The sequence below is a fragment of the Pseudophryne corroboree genome, chromosome 12 (genome assembly GCF_028390025.1).
Source record: "Pseudophryne corroboree isolate aPseCor3 chromosome 12, aPseCor3.hap2, whole genome shotgun sequence".
NCBI lineage: Eukaryota > Metazoa > Chordata > Amphibia > Anura > Myobatrachidae > Pseudophryne > Pseudophryne corroboree.
Window position 1 is genome coordinate 157,032,885 of NC_086455.1, and position 20,856 is coordinate 157,053,740.

The 20,856-nt window shown below is 46.6% G+C and overlaps 1 protein-coding gene across 1 annotated transcript in view; it reads left to right on the forward strand.

The window, feature by feature from the left end:
• NRXN3 (neurexin 3) overlaps positions 1–20,856 on the forward strand; it is a 376,989-nt gene that overhangs the window by 163,393 nt on the left and 192,740 nt on the right. The window contains exons 3-6 of the mRNA XM_063946596.1: positions 9,597–9,898; positions 11,135–11,179; positions 14,543–14,704; positions 18,333–18,771. Of these exons, the coding sequence (XP_063802666.1) occupies positions 9,597–9,898; positions 11,135–11,179; positions 14,543–14,704; positions 18,333–18,771 (948 nt within the window). The remainder of the gene's footprint in view (positions 1–9,596; positions 9,899–11,134; positions 11,180–14,542; positions 14,705–18,332; positions 18,772–20,856) is intronic.

The following is a 20,856-nucleotide window of genomic DNA, read 5'->3' on the forward strand; positions in this document are numbered from 1 at the left end:
TTTTTTTTGTGAAAAACGCATGTCGACCTTTTGACTGTCAACCTAGCACATGTCGACCTAATGACCCTCTCAACCTAATGCATGTCGACCAATAGTGGTCAACCTAATGACTGTTGACCTAAGTGGTGTCGAACTAATGACCGTATCCCCTGGAGCCCACACCACAAAGTGCCTGTACCATCCCGGGGACTTGGGGGAGGCTAAGGGATATATGCTGGAGCCCAATCCAGGCGGGTACACCACTGTGGGAACCGGACCAGGGTTAGGGGAATCTCATTGATTAGTACATTCTATGTCAGGACAGGGTTGGCTCCTGTTGTACTGGTCAAGGTTCCTGCTGTTGATTCAATATTTAAGTCTTCTTTGACCCTTGTTACCTTGTGTACTGTCCAAAAGCAGGACGGAGTGGCTCATTGATCGGAACAGAGCACCACGGAATCCGTGACTATAAACCCTTTAAGGTAGGGTTGCTCAGCAGTCTGTTTGTGCTGAGGACACATATCACGGATGCTCAGGACCAGAAGAAGTATTTTGGATTTATTTTATTTTTTTCTGTAGTTTGAAATATTTGCCTACCATAATGAGATATCTTGTGGATGGGACCCAAGTCTACTATGGGGAGATTCATGTGTTCGTTGGCAGCTAAACCGACGGTAGCTACAGTATTCAATTGTTTGTGTCGATGGCCGTGAATAACATGGGCGGCCATATTTATGCTCGCACCTTCCTGAGGTGGCAAATAGAAATTGGGCCCTATACCCCATGTTGCTTGTACCCTTACAGTTGCTAAACATCTGGATCAGAGGGCCGTTGACGGTTTGGCGCGTGTAGTTTCCACAATCTGATGCCGTTACTCAGACGTAACCTGTGTATACCACCGCTTTGTATTCCCATGAACCGCTTTCATCTGAAGTGTCTACGGATGTCTATACTGTATGTCTGACATATTCATGTGCCTGTTTGGTGCGAGTCGCTCTGTATCTCGATCTCTCTCCCAATCCCCTACCCCCCCCCCCCCCCTTCCTGCAGTCTCTGTCCCTCGTCCTCCTTTTCTATTGAAATGTTTTCCTGCCCTCAATTCTCAAGTGCATTTGCCGCAGAGCTTAATGTAAGCACAGCCATGTTCGATTAGCCACATTTAACACGGCAACAAGTCTTTATTGTATTGTAAAGCGTCTTATAGTTCCCCTCCTGCTCTTACCAGCCGCTGAGTACGTGTCTGACCCAGCCAGGATTGTTCTGCAGGATCCTCTCTCTGTCTCCATAGATGCAAGTTAGCGATTAACAAAAAACGCTTCTGATGTAGTCGCTAATGGTAACACTTCAATAATAACATTGGGGGTAATTCTGAGTTGATCGCAGCAGCAAGTTTGTTAGCAATTGGGCAAAACCATGTGCACTGCAGGGGAGGCAGATATAACATGTGCAGAGAGAGTTAGATTTGGGTGGGTTATATTGTTTCTGTGCAGGGTAAATACTGGCTGCTTTATTTTTACACTGCAATTTAGATTTCAGTTTGAACACACCCCACCCAAATCTAACTCTCTCTGCACATGTTACATCTGCCTCCCCTGCAGTGCACATGGTTTTGACCAACTGCTAAAATATTTGCTGCTGCGATCAACTCAGAATTACCCCCTGTGGCTTGTTACCCTCATAGCATCTGATACTGAAACTCTGATCACTTCTGACATTACCTTCCGTTTTATTCTGATTTTTTATTTCTGTCTCTCATTTAATATTTTCCATTTTGATGTATTACATTTATTGGGGGTCATTCCGAGTTGATCGCTCGCTAGCAGTCTTTAGCAGACGTGCAAACGCATAGTCGCCGCCCACCGGGGAGTGTATTTTCGCTTTGCAGAAGTGCGAACGCCTGTGCAGCAGAGCGCCTGCAAAATCTTTTTGTGCAAAACAAGACCAGCCCTGGACTTACTCTTCGTGTGCGTTGATTCTAACGACGGGGGGACGGCTTTTGACGTCACACACCCGCCCAGCCACGCCTGAGTTGTCCCTGACACGCCTGCGTTTTTCTAAGTACTCCCTGAAAACGGTCGGTTGACACCCAGAAACGCCCACTTCATGTCAATCTTCCTGCGTTCGACCATGCGACAGAAAGCTTCGCTAGAAACTGTGCAAAACCACGATGCTCTTTGTACCTATACGTCGTGCGTGCGCATTGCAGTGCATACGCATGCGCAGATTAGCCATTTTTTACACTGATTGCTACACTGCGAACAACGGCAGCTAGCGATCATCTCGGAATGACCCCCATTATTCCTATTTTTTTTCTAGAAATTGCTGCTCATTCGTATTACCCTTTCTGAGCTATCCCTATATAACCTGCAATAAGATACCGTCAACTGTGCACCCCGCGTAATGTCACTAATAAATACATTAAACAAGACAGGACCCAGCATTGGTTTCTGAGGTCCCCCAATCTCTGAACGCACACCATTCACTGTCCTACACTCTCTCAAGGGACAAGATGTATCAAAGCTTAGAGAGAGATAAAGTATGAGCAATCAGCACTACCTGTAACATGGCAGTTAGGAGCTGATTGGTTGCTGCTTTGGGGCAGATGTATTAAGCCTGGAGAAGTGACAAAGCAGTGATAAGTGCAATGCGCTAACGCACCAGCCAATCAGCTCCTAACTGTCAATTTACATATTGGAGCTGATTGGCTGGTGTGTTATCACTTTGCACTTATCACTGCTTTATCACTTCTCCAGGCTTAATGCATCTGCCTCATATCTCTTTCGCGGTGGGATTGGCAGTTGGTGGGATAGGGATACATTATGTGGTTGGTGCGGGGCCAGATATTGCGTTCAAGCACTTGAATATGTGTGCGGATATGGGGTGTGTGGTCTTCTCTCCCCGTAATTGGGAGAACTCCCCCAAATTCCTCCTATTATATATGCATCCAAATCTATCACTTTAGTTTCCGGCTCTAACTCTAAAGGTGGGTGCACACTGATAGATATATCTGCTGATCAATTGATCGGCAGATATATCTATGGACGGATCGGGCAGTGTGTTGTGCATACACACTGCCCGATCCGTCTGGGACTGATGTCATGAACTGGTTCCCGCCCGCCCATTTCAGCTGTCAATCACCGCCGGCTGCCGCAGCTTGTGTACGGGCGGTCGGCTGGTCGCCCGTACACACACAGCGATGTGCCAATATATCAGTAGACATATTGGCCGTCGGCTGTGCTGCAGGGCCGACGCGATATTTCTGTGAACGACGGAGTTCACAGACATATCGCCCGTACGCACTGGCCGACGGACCAGCGATATATCGGCCGTTCAATAGAACGGCCGATATATCGGCCAGTGTGTACCCACCTTAACCTGAGAGAGAATGATATTTCTAATTCATTGCGGGGAGATTCAATTGTTTGAAAAGTCAAGTTGTGAGTCTGTTTTTTTCCTATTCGATAGACAGGAAAAAACAGACACCCAACCGACTTTTCAAACATTTGAATTCCCCCCATTGTGTCTGTACCACTACTAAGTGCTGCATTATATGAGGGAAACCGCGTTGAGGGCTCATATTTACATCAATTACGCTTTAACATCTCTCCCTGACCTTGCTCTGTGGAAAGGCCATATCGCCTGAGGCCTAGGGAAGCACAATGGTGGGGGGAACAGGCCGAGGATTGATCCATGTATGTGTCAGCATAAACAGTGATAATTTCACTACACGTTTCTCCTGTAAACATTGATCATAGGGGTGCTGGGGCCGTGTGGGGTGTGAGGGTGTAGTATCCAGAGCTGCCTGCAACCCCTCCACGGTATAGAGACCTAAAGCAGCAGCAGCCACAAGAGTAATCCCTGTTCTTGTGCCAATTTATTGGCAAATTAATGTTTATTCTGTATCCTTCAGAAAACACCATATTCCAGTATAGTATATATACATGCAGAGTGCGCGTGGGCACATAAACAGGTAATGGTTGGTAACCGTTGTTACAAACAATGGGGGTAATTCCAAGTTGATCGCAGCAGGAAATTTTTTAGCAGTAGTGCAAAACCATGTGCACTGCAGGGGAGGCAGATTTAACATGTGCAGAGAGAGTTAGATTTGGGTGTGGTGAGTTCAATCTGCAATCTAAAGTGCAGTGTAAAAATAAAGCAGCCAGTATTTACCCTGCACAGAAACAAAATAACCCACCCAAATCTAACTCTCTCTGCACATGTTATATCTGCCCCCCCTGCAGTGCACATTGGCCCTCATTCCGAGTTGTTCGCTCGTTCTTTTTCATCGCATCGCAGTGAAAATCCGCTTAGTACGCATGCGCAAAGTTCGCACTGCGACTGCGCCAAGTAACTTTACTATGAAGAAAGTATTTTTACTCACGGCTTTTTCTTCGCTCCGGCGAACGTAATGTGATTGACAGGAAATGGGTGTTACTGGGCGGAAACACGGCGTTTCAGGGGCGTGTGGCTGAAAACGCTACCGTTTCCGGAAAAAACGCAGGAGTGGCCGGAGAAACGGTGGGAGTGCCTGGGCGAACGCTGGGTGTGTTTGTGACGTCAACCAGGAACGACAAGCACTGAACTGATCGCACAGGCAGAGTAAGTCTGGAGCTACTCTGAAACTGCTAAGTAGTTAGTAATCGCAATATTGCGAATACATCGGTCGCAATTTTAAGAAGCTAAGATTCACTCCCAGTAGGCGGCGGCTTAGCGTGTGTAACTCTGCTAAATTCGCCTTGCGACCGATCAACTCGGAATGAGGGCCATGGTTTTGTCCGACTGCTAAAAAATTTCCTGCTGTGATCAACTTGGAATTACCCCCATTATCTTTTTGTTTTCTGGTGCTGCTGTGGCCACGACTTCTGCACACCATGCACAGTGCGGACAGTGGTTTGAATTACTGCGTTACAGCCCTAATGTCATGAATTAAATGTCTGTGTGGAGTTTGTATGTTCTGCCTGTTTTTGCGAGTCTTTCCGCCCACACTGCAGACAACATACTATTTCAATAGTTAAGATACAAATATGAACCCTGGTCGGTATGGATCAAGGCTGGTCAACCTGCGGCTCTCCAACTGCTGTAAAACTATAAATCCCAGCATGCTCTGCCACAGTTTTGCTATAAGAGAATGCTAAAACAGTGACAGGGCATGCTGGGATGTGCAGTTTCACAACAGCTGGAGAGCCACAGGATAGCCCGGCCTGGTATGGAGGCTCGTGTGGTAGGGCACATACTATGGATTCACACCGGTCCCTGCCCCAGTGACTGATGGGAGTGACTGAAATACTGAAATGTGCGCAATATACATTACATGTTAGGGACTCGGACGCTGAATACCTGGAGGCTACCTGCAAATGGAAATTCATGAGTGTAGCTCTAGTTCAAGGTGAACGTTGCCGTACTCCGGAGCCGCTTCAGACCTTCCCTTACCCTTGGGAAGTGTAATGTGATGAAGGGAATGACTGCTATGTAGGTTTGTGTTTTCCTATGTTCTTATTTCCTAAGTGCCTAAGGGGCCTTTCAGCCGGAGTGTTGTATGGCCCCCACCCCAGCCTGCTCCTGCTCCCCACAGGCCGCATGTTACACGCATGGAGGCCAATAGTGTAAAGCGTTACATTTACTGAGAGCGCTCCCATGGGACATTGTGATATAATCTCGCTCCGTAACAGGCGTAGACGGAGCCGCAGCTCCTGGCGTCGTGTCAGTGATCCATCAACATGCAGTTTACAGGAACATGGGATGTCTGAGGCCAGGAGGAATGAGAAACGGGGACTGTGTGCGATACTGGCTGTGCTGGTGTGAAATCACTGGGCTGTGTGTGCGCACGGGTGTGATTATGGAGGAATAGATATTGGGCCTAATTCAGCGTTGATCGCAGCAACTTTGTTAGCAGTTGGACAAAACCATGGGGGTCATTCCGAGTTGTTCGTTCGTTATATTTTTCTCGCAACGGAGCGATTAGTCGCTAATGCGCATGCGCAATGTCCGCACTGCGACTGCGCCAAGTAAATTTGCTATGCAGTTTGGTATTTTACTCACGGCATTACGAGGTTTTTTCTTCGTTCTGGTGATCGTAATGTGATTGACAGGAAGTGGGTGTTTCTGGGCAGAAACTGGCCGTTTTATGGGTGTGTGCGAAAAAACGCAGCCGTTTCTGGGAAAAAACGCGGGAGTGGCTGGAGAAACGGGGGAGTGTCTGGCCGAACGCTGGGTGTGTTTGTGACGTCAAACCAGGAACGACAAGCACTGAACTGATCGCAGATGCCGAGTAAGTGTGGAGCTACTCAGAAACTGCTAAGAAGTGTCTATTCGCAATTCTGCTAATCTTTCATTCGCAATTTTGATAAGCTAAGATTCACTCCCAGTAGGCGGCGGCTTAGCGTGTGCAAAGCTGCTAAAAGCAGCTTGCGAGCGAACAACTCGGAATGAGGGCCCATGTGCACTGCAGGTGGGGCAGATGTAACATGTGCAGAGAGAGTTATATTTGGGTGGGGTGTGTTCAAACTGAAATCTAAATTGCAGTGTAAAAATAAAGCAGCCATTTACCCTGCACAGAAACAATATAACCCACCCAAATCTAACTCTCTCTGCACATGTTATATCTGCCCCCACTGCAGTGCACACAGTTTTGCCCAACTGCTAACAAATTTGCTGCTGCGATCAACTCTGAGTTACCACCATTATCTGATGGGGTTCAGTATGGTATGCCGGCGGCCGGGCTCCCGGCGGCCAGCATACCGGCGCCGGGAGCCCGACCGCCGGCTTACCGACAGTGTGGCGAGTGCAAATGAGCCCCTAGCGGGCACGGTGGCGCACTACGCGCGCCATGCTATTTTATTCTCCCTCCAGGGGGGTCGTGGACCCCCACGAGGGAGAATAAATGTCGGTATGCCGGCGCCGGTATACTGTGCGCCGGGATCCCGTCAGTCGGCATACTGAAGACCACCCATCTGATGGTGTTAGTGTAGAGATACACAGGTGGCATTGGCAGGCCACACAAAATATAGTACAGCAGTACAGTGAAACGCGTCTGACAACACAGTGCATTTCTGACAGTTTCTCATTTAACTCCTTATACAGTATATTTCCCTACAGTTGGCAGTACAGGGAGATGAGAATGGCTATGGAATGGGAAATGAGACAGGAAAATGTATTTTGTAACGTAGATAAAAGTAAGATTAGTTGCCTTTTATTATTTTTAGTTTTTTTATTCTACAATTGCATATTCATTAACAGCACATAGCTTACTAAACTCCATTGGGGTAATTCGGATCTGATCGCTGGGCAGCGATTTTTGCAGCCCTGCGGTCAGATAGTCGCCGCCTACGGGGAAAGTGTATTTTAGCTGTGCAACTGTGCGATCGCATGTGTAGCAGAGCTGTACAAACTGATTTTGTGCAGTCTCTGCGCAGCCCAGGACTCAGCCGCTGCGATCACATCAGCCTGTCCAGGACTGGATTTAACGTCAGACTCCCGCCCTGCAAACGCTTGGACACGTCTGCGCTTTTCCAGACACTCCCTGAAAATGGTCAGTTGCCACCCACACACGCCCTCTTCCTGTCAATCTCCTTGCAATCACCTGTGCAAATGGATCCTTTGCACAAATCCATCACTAACCGGCGATCCGCTTTGTGGCCGTCCGTCGTGCCTGTGCATTGCAGTGCATATGCATGCGCAGTTTGTGTCTGATCGCCCGCTGTGCAAAAACGCACAGCAGCGACCAGGTCTGAATCGGCCCCATTGTCATGTCATCAGTCTAATGGGGGAGATATATCAAACCTTAGAGAGAGTGGAGACGTTGCTCCTAGCAACCAGCCTAACTGTCATCGTGTATACTGTTCTCCATTGTATCTCTCTGTAATGTTTGATTCATCTTCCCCTAACTGCTTATGTTGCCTGTAAGTTGCAGGTATGTCACTACGGTAGAGGAACGTCCATTGAGGTTAGTAGTGGAAAATCCGTTGACCGATACACAATGATGCCTCTTGTGAACTGTGGGCCTAATTCATACGTAGCTGAGTTTTCCTAGGATACGTGGGGCTACGCAGATTTGGCGCTCGCGCCATGTTTCTCTATGTACTTAATCGCAGCTGAGGGTAGACACACGCCTCAAAAACGGGCCTGGCACCCCTCCGTTATTGCCACCACTCCCAATTACTTCCCCCAAATGCTCGATTCCTGTCATCCCCTCTGCGTTTAACATGTCAGTGCGATCGCGGCAAATGCGCAGTTTGCTGATTATCGCCCCGGCATTGTGTACAGACATGACTTAGGCCCTGTGTCTGGTACCCACAAATCAAAGTACAGGAGATTTGTTCTTGAGAAATGGGGCCTGTTTTCCTGCTCTCAGTAGAAGAACTGCTCAGGCAGATTATGGCGGCAGTATTGGGGTGTACATGTCACCCTATAATCATCGTTACTGGTACAGGATATAAAGTTCACAGATCAGAGGCCTGTTGCATTGTACATCTCGGATACAACTTTCTGCAGGAAATAAGATGTGTGTTAACCCCTGCACTGCTGACTTTGGTATAAATGCACCTAGCACAGGAGTCAGGATAAGCAGCGGAAAATGCCCTGGGGCCAGGAGGGTGGGCTCTAGGGCATGAATCCGACCCAAATGTTCAGTTTTGTGCCCTCTTCTCTCCACTTGAAATTGTGACATGAATTCGTTTTTTTTTTTCAGCCTGACAAACCTCCACACCCGCCCTGTGAATACCCTTACACCTGTTATGTAGTGGAGCCGCCTGCTGCTCTCTATAGGGGATGCTGGTGGTCATTCCGAGTTGATCGCTCGCTAGCAGTTTTTAGCAGCCGTGCAAACGCTAGGCCGCCTCCCACTGGGAGTGTATTTTAGCTTAGCAGAAGTGCGAACGAAAGGATCGCAGAGCGGCTACAAAGTTTTTTTGTGCAGTTTCAGAGTAGTTCAAAACCTACTCAGCGCTTGCGATCACTTCAGACTGTTCAGTTCCTGATTTGACGTCACAAACCCGCCCAGCGTTCGCCCAGCTACACCTGCTTTTTTCCGGGCACGCCTGCATTTTTTTCGAGCACCCCCTGAAAACGGTCAGTTGCCACCCAGAAACGCCCACTTCATGTCAATCACTCTGCGGCTGCCTGTGCGACTGAAAAACTTCGCCAGACCCTGTGTAAAACTACATCGTTCGTTGTAATAGTACGTCGCGAGTGCGCATTGCGCCGCATGCACAGAAGTGCCTTTTTTTTGCCTCATTGCTGCACAGCGAACGAATGCAGCTAGCGATCAACTCGGAATGACCACCTCTGTACTGGGGGTTTGCTGTACTGTTCATGGGCGTGTTTGTTTTTTACTCTGTCCTCTGTGTGGTTCTGCACCGACGGGCTGGCACCTCAGCCCGGCCCTACTGGTAAGAGGTAGATTTAATGCAATTGGTGGTAATGGCCACAGCAACCAATCATATTCTAGCTATAATTTTTCTATTGCAGCTTGGAAAATGATAGGCAACATCCTCCGATGGTTTATAGAAGGGAGCCATTATTTCCATGGTGTTGTCTTTACTGTCTCATGATTCCCATTGATAGAGCTTAACACATCATTATTGTCCTATTTCAAAGCCTCTCTTTTACTTACCCTGCAGCAAGAGAGGAGAACGTGGCCACGTTCCGGGGGTCTGAATATTTATGCTACGACCTGTCCCAGAATCCAATCCAGAGCAGCAGTGATGAAATCACCCTGTCCTTCAAAACCCGGCAGAGAAATGGACTCATCCTCCACACCGGCAAATCCGCAGACTATGTCAACCTGGCGCTGAAGGGCGGCGCTGTCTCCCTGGTCATCAATCTAGGCTCCGGTGCCTTTGAGGCCATAGTGGAGCCAGCCAATGACAAGTTCAATGATAATGAATGGCACGACGTGAAGGTGACTCGGAACCTGCGCCAGGTAAGAGCGTTGCGCAATTGGCGGCTCCTTCAGGTGGGTGTGACAATCTGAAGAGGTGGAGGAAAGGGGGGGGGGGGTCCAGTACTGTAGGAATACAAATGAATTTATGGATCATTTATAAAGAAAAATGTCCTTTGCTGGTTTTAGCATCTCTATCATCGCGACACAAAGTGGCGTTTTCCCGCCGGGAGGTAATAACCGACTCCGCCGTGCTGGTATATGACTGCTTTTGTGTAAGACCTACGTTGGTTGTGTTATAAAAAATTTTAAACACCGGTGAATTTATTTATTGTTGCGTTATTTTATACGGCTTATTGAATATAGCAGGCTTAAACTTGCATTTGCTTCAATAGAGATCCAGCAGATAAAACACATGTAAATACGACAACACACACAGGCGGCAGGAATCCAGATAATCTGCAGCGTGCTGAACATCACGGGGAGCAGAGCTCTGCTCTGGGAATAAATATGGAAGTAGACAGCTCCATCTGATTGTCCCATCGCTTGTTCCAACCTGATAAGGGAGTATCGCCCGCCAGCCCTTACACAGGGGCTCCCGAGTGACTAGTCCCTGTAGCCGTGCACAGTCCATCACACAAGCAAAACTAGTGTCGAGCGAAACACACTCATCCTGATATATTTATGCAGCGCTACAAGTAATATCCCTTCTACAAAAAAATCCATAACATTATTTTAGTAGCAGAGCAGTGATTGTAGATAAACTTATTATTTGTGGACATAGAAAACAAAGTCCGAAGCGCAGCACTTTGTAGCGAGTGACGCTCAGAGGTGGTGGTGGGGGGGGGATTGACGCTGTGTTTCTTTCTTGTTCTGTGCTAATGATGGAGAATCTCTGTGTTGCGGTGACTCAAATTTGGAACGCACCGCTCACAGGACGGGGGGACGTAAGTACGGCACGTAAGGGGGCGCGTGGATGTGTCATGAGGAAAGTTTCCAGTCGTTGGATTCTGTGTGTGAGTGGGGGGAGAGAGAGATGTGTGGGTAGAGAACGAGGGGCGGGAGAATGGAGTTTATTTTTTGAAACTATAACCCCAAATCATTCATGTAATGTTTCATTGCTACTAACCGGCTCCTTTCCAGAGTGTACTAACACCCTCTAACTGATCATCTTTATCTGTTATCTCTTTTATTTTGAATTTATTTTCCGTTTTTGGATTTGACAACCCTTCTGTTCACAGTTATTCAATTTGCTTTTTTCCCCACTTTTCCGCAAAGCACTCAGGCATTGGACACGCTATGGTAAACAAACTACATTGTCTGGTAGATATCATTCTTATTTGTCTTAATTAATTTGCTGGATTTGCGGTGTGGTTTTTCCTTTCTCTCTTTTTCTTCACATATTCAGTGTTTCCTCTGATTCCCACTCCCCCCGTCCGCCATGGAATAAATAAATATTCTGTCTGTACTATACATGGGTATAGATACGCGACTGATATATATTATGTGTACTCCCTCCTTCCCCTGACATTTCATGTTCAGTCACTCCAGCACAACTACGTGTGCCCCCCACTTCATGACATTTGTTTATCTGGTCCCCATCTATTTATTTGTGGCCATGTCTGGCGGTTCCAAGGCCTAAAGAAGGTCTCGGACTCCTTGAAAACGGGTGGTGGTCCGGGGTGCAGCCACCCCCAAGGGCTGTGCTTCCCACTCTGCATGCTGTTGTGTCTACATGTTCCCTGGAAGGCTGGAATGCTGGTGCAGGCTGAGGGAAGACCATGGTTTCGGTGTTTTAAAAGGAGTCATTTCTGCGCCTTTTTGTTTTTTTGTTCCATTTTGTGATTTTTGCTTTTATTTTAATCTTGCCATTAGTGACCTTTTGGCTTCTCTATAATGACTAGCGCTGCAGCGGTGCATCCTTCCCTACCCACGCTCCCTGTGACGATTTCACAAGAGGCTGCTAAAAAAAACAGTTTCTGCCACCTCCTTTGCCTGCTCACAGGTGATCATTCAGATACAGTTGGAGATGCTATTGCTGCTGATTACATAGAAGCAGCAGCTATAGCACTCTTATAACACCTCCTGCATTATTACTGATCCGAACTGCATCCTAGGATGCAGTGTCGGATCATCCCTGACACCGTTGTCCGGCTGCATGATCCGTGGGGTCATGTAAGCTGGCCCGTTGCAGCTACTACCTAGAGGCCAGAAAATCCTGTCCTTTTCCATCCCCTGCAATGGCGGCCATACGCCTCCATTTGGAGGTACCACCTGTCGCCACCTCCTCCTCGCCCCCAAACATCATCAGACTGTCAACCACTGGTCGTCTGTTACCGTCCCGTGTCCGTCATCACAGGACCTGTTCACCCATGCGCAGAATGGGTCCTACACATGACCAATCGGTACTTTGCTACTCACGCAGCAACTTCAGCCACATCTGAATGACCCTTATTTGGACCCATGCCCCTGACAATACCCCTCTAACCACTTCCCACTAGACTACACACCAAGATTGTTTTACTGTTATGAGAGGGTGATCAACGTATACAATTTTAGGAGGTCCGTGAGAAGTGATGAGGAGCTTAGGAGACAAACAATGGCAGTCCACTGAATGGTGAGCTCTTCAGGCAGACTGTGTAACACTGTCACAGAGAGAGGTCCTACAATAAGTTTATTGTTGGCAGTTTGGATCTAAATTTGTAGTGCTGGAGATGTTTTAAATTGGAATACAGTGTGACATACAAACAATTATTTTCTTAGTAAATAAAGGATTTTTACACTAATGACTTGTCATTACATAGTCATGATGGACACTGATTCCCTGATATGGTCAAGGTTCTGGTCCCTAGAAGTGTCTGTTATGGCTCAGGATACCTCTATTCCTGCATCATGGGCCAGGTGGAACTTACCCTGTAGTCACTGAAGGACTCCGTTCCAGTGGGCCAAACCAACAGACATTTCCAGAGGTCATACCTGAATCGTGGCTCTGCTGCCACCATTCATGACCGTGTAGGTTTATTTCCTTTATTAACGTTTGACTGTTAATCAAACACACCCTTCAGCTTATTGTTCTCCATTGACAGGAGTATGGAGGAATAGAATGTCACACCTAAACCATATTTACTCTCATTACTCAACTTCAAACCATACGCCTAAATCCTCAGCCAATCAGCATTCCAGCCTCCCCCTGTCATTTCATCCCTCTCTAACAGACTAACCTGATAACTCATCCTCATCATGTGTCATCACCTGGTTGGATGGTTTAGGAGATATGGCAGGGGTAAGACTTGGGGTGAGTCTTCCAGGGATGCGTGTTTGGGCAGCTCTTTTTCTCTGGTTTGGTTTGGAATGAGGATACTTCAGTCCCACTCTCTGTGTGTACACCTTGATTTCCCATCCTTACTATCCCTTTATTGCTGATGCACTCTGTTGGGTGCAGCAATAAAGATAGTTTTTAGTTGTCTATATCTTCATGGCTTTTTTGGGGCGCATATTGTTGGTGGTGGGCTGTGACTATGATTGAGGTGGTATAATAAAGGGTTGCTGTGGATGTTTGTGGGACCTATGAACTAGTTGCTTAAACTTGCAACCATTTCCCCCTCTGCAAGTGAAGGCATTAAAGTTTGTGGACCCTGCAGTGGGGATGACTGATGTGAGCATCTGAACACGTGAAGCCTCCTTGATGGTCTAATCTTCTGTTGGTGGGCTATAGACATTGAAGAATACACATTGAGATCCTGTGTCAGTAAATACATTTAGAGACCTTGCAGCATGAGGCTCTTCTGTGCTACACATTGGGAAACCTGGGGTTTCAATGTCACATTGCAAGTGTCCCATTGCTTGCCTACCCCTCTTTATTTGAGAGGTTGTCTCCATGGTAGTGGGATCATGACATAACATTACATTTCTCCCTTATACTGTACATCTCCTGATCACTCTCTTATCTGTTGTCCAAGAACGTTGTCAGGACATTGTTCTCCAAGACATACTTGCACATATCACTTAATAAATATAGGAGGTTGCGGCCACTTTTCAGGAGAGTCAAGCAGCTTGTGAGGTTTGGAAGCTTTGGGTCTTGGAAGTTCACCTTAGCGATCTTTGCTGGTTGCTTATATACTGTAACAATGCAGCTAATTGTGGCCATCTTTTTTCGTCAAGCTTTGTATTACGAAGGCTATAAAATTGAAAGTAATGTTCACGTGTTCAGCTGGCCACATACATACATACATACGTGTGACATGGCATTTCATATTCTGGAGAGACCCCTGGGTGGTGCACATGCTGAATTCTGTCACATACGGCAGGAGAGTTATTAAATATCCTTTGATGTTGAGGGTGCTCGTAATAGCTTGGGAGCTCCTGTAGTGAAAACAATATGTTGTGCGGTAAGTATTGGTGTTTGAGGGTACATTTAAGCAGCATGTTCCTCTTCAGGGGATGATGTTCTCAAGTTGAACATGAAATGCTCCATTGTTGTGTGGATTGATAGGGCTGTCGCGAAGGGTCCTGGAACTGCTGTCAGTTTCTCCAGCTGGGGAGGATGATGTGAATGGTCATCTAGAACCAGGCCACATGGTGATAGAAGAAGTGCTTTTACTGTGTCACCAAGTCCAGAGGAGAATCTCGAGCACCCTCTGTGTCAAGCACTGTCGGGAATTACGTTATGTTGCTTTTTCCCATAAGGTGACCATATCGGTGGATGGGATCCTGACCACAACTGGTTATACCCAGGAGGATTACACCATGCTGGGATCTGATGACTTCTTTTATGTAGGGGGAAGCCCAAGCACTGCCGACCTACCAGGGTCCCCTGTCAGCAACAACTTCATGGGCTGTTTGAAAGAGGTAAGTGACGTTCTCAAATACTGTGACCAGTCCCACATGTTGTTGGTTTAGATAGAAGTCAATAAAATTTAGTTAATAGGCTGAGGTTGTATCAATTCTGGTGTCGTGGTGTCATTTCAGTATATTGTTGGCATTGCCATGGTCTAGTTTAGTGGTTCTTAAACTGTGTGCTGTGGCACCCTGGGGTGCCTTGGGATACTGTTTGGGAACCACTGGTCTAGAGTATGTACATCAGAATAGTCTCAGTCATTGGGGGTATCAGGGATGAAGTATCAATACACTGAGACTGAGTCTAAGCCAGAGGTTCCCAAGCGCGGTCCTCAAGGCACCCCAACAGTCCAGGTTTTAAGTATATCCATGCATGGCCACAAGTGACTTAATTAGTACCTCAGTCAATTTGATTTAACCATCTGTGCTGAGCCTTGAATATACTGAAAACCTGGACCGTTAGGTTGCCTTGAGGCAGTGGTGTCACAAGGGCGGTGCGGCCCGCACCTGGGTGTCACCTGTCAAGGGGTGACACCAAAGTGCCGGCTCCTGCTCAGTGCCAGGAGCTGAGTGCTGCACTGTAGACAGCGCAGTCTAGGGGGGCAGCCCGCACCTCCCAGACAACCCAAGTGACGGAAACCAGGATCGGGACATGTATGAAGCCACACCCCATTAGCGGGTGCCCTGCGGAGCCACGCCCCCTTTTAACCGGCCACGTCCTCTGAGGTCATGCCTCCTTTTATTGGCAGCCACACCGGGTGACGGAAGGGTAAGTGACGCCAGTGCCTTGAGGACCACATTTGAGAACCTCTAAAGTCTAAGTCATTATGCCTCATCTGTACATGTGGACAGTCCTCAGTCATTGTTGGTATAGGGAATGTTGTGTGAGTACATCTGAATTGTCTAGGACATTGGGGACATCAGGGTGCAGCACCAGTCCATTAGGACCCTCAGTCATTCTGCTTGTAGGGTGCAGCATTCGCCCACAGTAAGAGAACAGAGACTTGGTGACATTTGGTGACTGGGAGAATGATTGATTAAGCGGCATGGCCACATGTGCAATATGTAGTATAGTATATGACTGCATCTTCTCATATTCCTTTCCTCCTTCACACAACAAATGTTGCCGGTATCAACACTCCCATAATGATCTGCTGCAGAATTGGGGTGATGCGAAGGTTCTGGGTTATTGGGTCGCTGCGGTGACCGCGGTGTATGTGGCTGTTAGACTGTGAACATATGATTAATAGCTGGATGTGCTATAACTTTATATTACACCCGCCCGCAGCACCAGCCGCATCTGCCTTCAGCTGCTATTTAAATCTGTTTTAATTCTGCTAATTGCAATACATGTATTTGGATTGCTGACACCTGCAGGGTTTAGAATAATGGGAATTTTTATGTGTTTTTCTTCTGTCTCGCATTCCTCCTATGTTTAACCCCTGTCTGCTCCTCTGCCGTTTCTTTAAAGGAGAACTTTTTTGGTTTTTTTTACAATTATATTTAGAAATGCGTGAAATATAATTGTGCCTGGAAATGTATATGACCAATGAAAATGGGTAGTTATAGTTTGATTATATTTAGCATTCTGTTCTGATCCTCCTATTCAGTATATTCCAGAAATACAAGTTACAGGTTTATGGTACAATTTATTCTACACAACATTTGAACGCATTCTAGATGATGAGCTTCCTCCATCTTGCCTGCATCGCCTTCTCCCGGGCAGGCGGCCATTTTGTAAACTGAAACTATAATAATGGAAATGTAGGTGGAAGAAGCCACACTGCACTCAACTACAGTAGCTCTGAGCATTACTGGCGATTTATTAAATTTGCTCTCTGTGAAAATGTCAGAGAGGGTGTCCGGGTGGGAGGAGCAGGGGCGTGGACCAGCCATTGTGTCACCATGGCAACAACACCATCTTTACAAAGCCACTTTGCAAGCCCCTCAAAATTCTGGAGGAGAAGGTAAGTATGGGTTTGAGAAATTGGAGGGGTGTGTTTTTACTTTTAGGGAGCTCACTGGTTCCTAGTGACCTGTTAGTGCTGTATTGTCTCACACTTGAAATATGGCCCACAAAATGGTCGACTGACTGTGTAGACTTCCTGTGTCTCTGTTATCCCTGTGTACTTTCTCTATGTATAAGTGTAATTCTCTCTCTGCTATTCTCGTATAGCCTGTATATGTTAGTATATATTTACACTGTGGTTTTAAATGACAGAAAATGACATTATAACCATGTCTATAGACCAACTCCCTGTGGGGTTTCTCTGAGGCCTGTAACGTGCTTGTATACAGCGCCTGAGTCAAAGTAGCCCTGGAAATGGTTTCCATTCATTAAATGTTATATACTGTAATTATAAGAAATGTTCTCCATTAGTGTCACCTCTGTACCATCTGCTGACAAAGCTGGCATTCTCTCCTGTGTGTCATCTTCCGAGAACCCAGGACTGGCCCTAATGGAAGGAAGCACATTGCAGGACTCTGCAGTGCACATGGAGAGTATTGTACATGTCTGTTTGTGGGTCACAGCATAGTTCTCTCTGTACTTCACACAGAGTTCCCCTGTTCTGTCACATAGATCAATAAACACATTCTCACCACAAGTATTTCTGCAAGCAAGTCTCTGATGTCATCAATCTGTTCTCCCTGATTGATTTCTTGATGGATACCGCATAAAAAATATTAATGCCATCCCATCACCTACACAAAGTGTTGGCTAACATTTTGTGAACTGAGCCAATATTCAGTTTAGCACAAGCTGCCCCATGTGCCAGTGATGTCATAGGTTCCTAGTGACTAGATAGGCTGCACGCTCAGTGATGTCACTGGCTCCTAGTGACTGGATAGGCTGCACTCTTAGTGATGTCGCTGGTTCCCAGTGACTGGATACGATGTACCCTCAGTGATGTCACTGGCTCCTAGTGACTGGATAGGCTGCACTCTCAGTGATGTGACTGGATAGGGTGCACTCTCAGCGATATCACTGGCTCCTAGTGACTGGATAGGCTGCACTCTCAGTGATGTCACTGGTTCTTAGTGACTGGATAGGCTGCAGTCTCAGTGATGTCACTGGCTCCTAGTGACTGGATAGGCTGTACCCTCAGTGATGTCACTGGTTCCTAGTGACTGGATAGGCTGCACTCTCAGTGATGTCACTGGTTCCTATTTAACAGATGCACTTCTGCCTTGACATCAATAAGGATTTAGCCCACAAAATAGCTGCTGTATGTGGGTCATAGCAACTTCATAGCTGAGACCTGTGGGGTCATTATCTAGAAGTCTAAATGGAGTGTGTTCTATCTAGCTGACCATGCTGACTCCTAAGCTAGTGTGAATGGCCAGTAAATGTGTCACTCTCAGTAGAGCACCAATATTATCACTGTCATGTGCTATAGACTCTGATAACATCTGTATGTTGTGTTAATTATGGCCTACATCTTCTGGGGTTCCTCGATGTGTGATGTCATTTAATGGTGGGACCCTCACACCACAGGCCAGTGCAGGCTCACAGCTCTCTATGGTCCGGACTTGTTCTCGGCCACACATTCAGTTCTCTGTAGATGCCATATTGTAGAACGTTTTGTTTCTCCGCCCCCTTGGGAAGTCCAGAATTCTAACATCTTTCTTTGCATGTCAGGTTGTATATAAGAACAATGACATCCGCCTGGAGCTTTCTCGCTTAGCGAGGATTGGAGACACCAAAATGAAGATCTACGGAGATGTGGTCTTCAAGTGTGAGAATGTGGCCACTCTGGACCCTATCAGCTTTGAGAGCCCAGAGGCCTACATCAGTCTCCCCAAGTGGAACACCAAGAGGATGGGCTCTATTTCGTTTGATTTCCGCACCACAGAGCCCAATGGCCTCATCCTCTTTACCCACGGGAAGCCACAGGATAGAAAGGACATCAGGAGCCAGAAGAACACAAAGGTAGACTTCTTTGCAGTGGAGTTATTGGACGGGAATCTCTACCTGCTATTGGACATGGGCTCAGGGACCATCAAGGTGAAAGCCACCAGCAAAAAGGCAAATGACGGGGAATGGTGCCACGTAGATATCCAGCGTGACGGCAGATCAGGTACATGTTTCCCTATGTTGCATTCCAGCTACCAATAAGATTTTATATATATATATATATATATATATATATATCGATTTGTAATGTCCGCACTCACAGCAGTTAATAGTCACCATCGGGGTGCTCCTCAAGAAAGCCCAATAACGGACATCCACATATACCAAATGTATATCCAGACCATAGATCCAGAATAGAGGGCACTCACCAGTCCAGCTTCAATAAAAAAGTTTTATTGGTACATCAGAATCAACTCATAGTGTCGACGTTTCGGCTTAAAAAAGCCTTTTTCAAGACAGCCCAGGAGACATCTGCTCAGCATGCCAGGAATAAGCATGCTTATTCCTGGCATGCTGAGCAGATGTCTCCTGGGCTGTCTTGAAAAAGGCTTTTTTAAGCCGAAACGTCGACACTATGAGTTGATTCTGATGTACCAATAAAACTTTTTTATTGAAGCTGGACTGGTGAGTGCCCTCTATTCTGGATCTATGGTCTGGATATACATTTGGTATATATATATATATATATATATATTAGCTGTTCTACCCGTTCTTCCCACGAGAGTTTCTGATTTTCACGGTTGTACATATAAATGAGTGTTAAAAATTGTGTGAATCTATAGAGAAGTAAATTTGAGACGTCTTATTGTAAGTAAATATGAATCCATGGTTCTTGGCGTTACCCGAGGATCACCCGTAGCAGGTGCGGTAAAAAGTGACAGGACCATTTTTGTAGTTTATTAAATTCTACCCACTGGAGCTGCAATCCAAATTTTTATCCAGTTGTCCGTTTGGGCGTTATCGTTCACGCAACGCAAGCCACGCATCGGTAAGGACGTCATTATGTCAACTCTTTGTTCATCCCCCCATACGGGAGGTTTATTAAAATTCTAATTACGTCGTTTTCCTATTTCCCACCTGAAGAATACCTGTTACATTTCAGATTCCTAACATATCGGGAAGTAAGAGAATTAGTGAATAGTCAGTCAGTGGGGTCAATCCAATTAGCTGCGATATCATCGCGGCTGCGAATCATCCCGGCAGGGGCCGCACTTTATGACAGGCCGAATTCACACAAAACTGCTCGCCACCCCATAGAGGTCCGAGCAGTTTTGTGCGAATTGGGGCTGATTCGAGCCTGTGAAGGGTGCGAGATCGGGTGCCATTGCCGGCGCTTAAACGCCATTGCAACAGCACTTTGCACCCTTCGCAGCTAATTGGATTGACCCCAGTGAGTGAGTGAGGGCTTTTGCATATATATATATATATATATATATATATAAAATACAGGTACGTTTGTTTTTGTTAGCACAAATAATTTTGGAATTAGTAACAATTCAGGACTCTAAAGTATGTCCAGCCCAATGTATAGTTCCTAGCCATAGAGCTTACAGTCTAACATGTTCCGGCATTGTCAGTGACCAGTTTCATGCAAACTGAGCCCAGCGACCACATCCGCGGACATCGTACTTTCCTGCAATAAAAACGTGCAGGATCAGTGTCCGCAGGGTGTCGTGTGTGTCTCTTTCATTTCACCTATCATTGTGTTCTATTTGTGCTGTACTCACGTCTCTAAAGACAGAAACGTGAGAAGTTAGATCAATATGTACCTGTCTGGTGCAGGAGACGGACGCGGTTTTGTACGACATATGGGATCCACGTGGAGCCTGGCCTAGCTGCCCCTCTTAGTTTGATCAAGCAGCGGAGAGATGAGCTCTCCGGATTTATACACCGTCCCTGTTGTACTAACCTTTATAATGAAAACGCTCTTGACATTTAAGTTGTGCGGAGATCGCTGCCTCTCAGTCATTAAGATTGATTGAATTATCCCTGCACAACAAGGGTCTGTAAATACCCCAAAGAGGTTACACTTATACTGCATTATACAAAGATAGATGCCCCTGAGCTGTCTCCCCCTCCTTCCCTGAGGTTATTGTATGGGTACACCAGAAATCACCCCCCCAAACTGCAGCAAATTCCAAAGGTGCCTAGTGCAAGCACTCTCAACTGCATCATCTATTTCAGACGAGTTTTATATTAACCAAAACTCATTGTATTATTCTCCATGAGTTGTACATATACAGCCCTG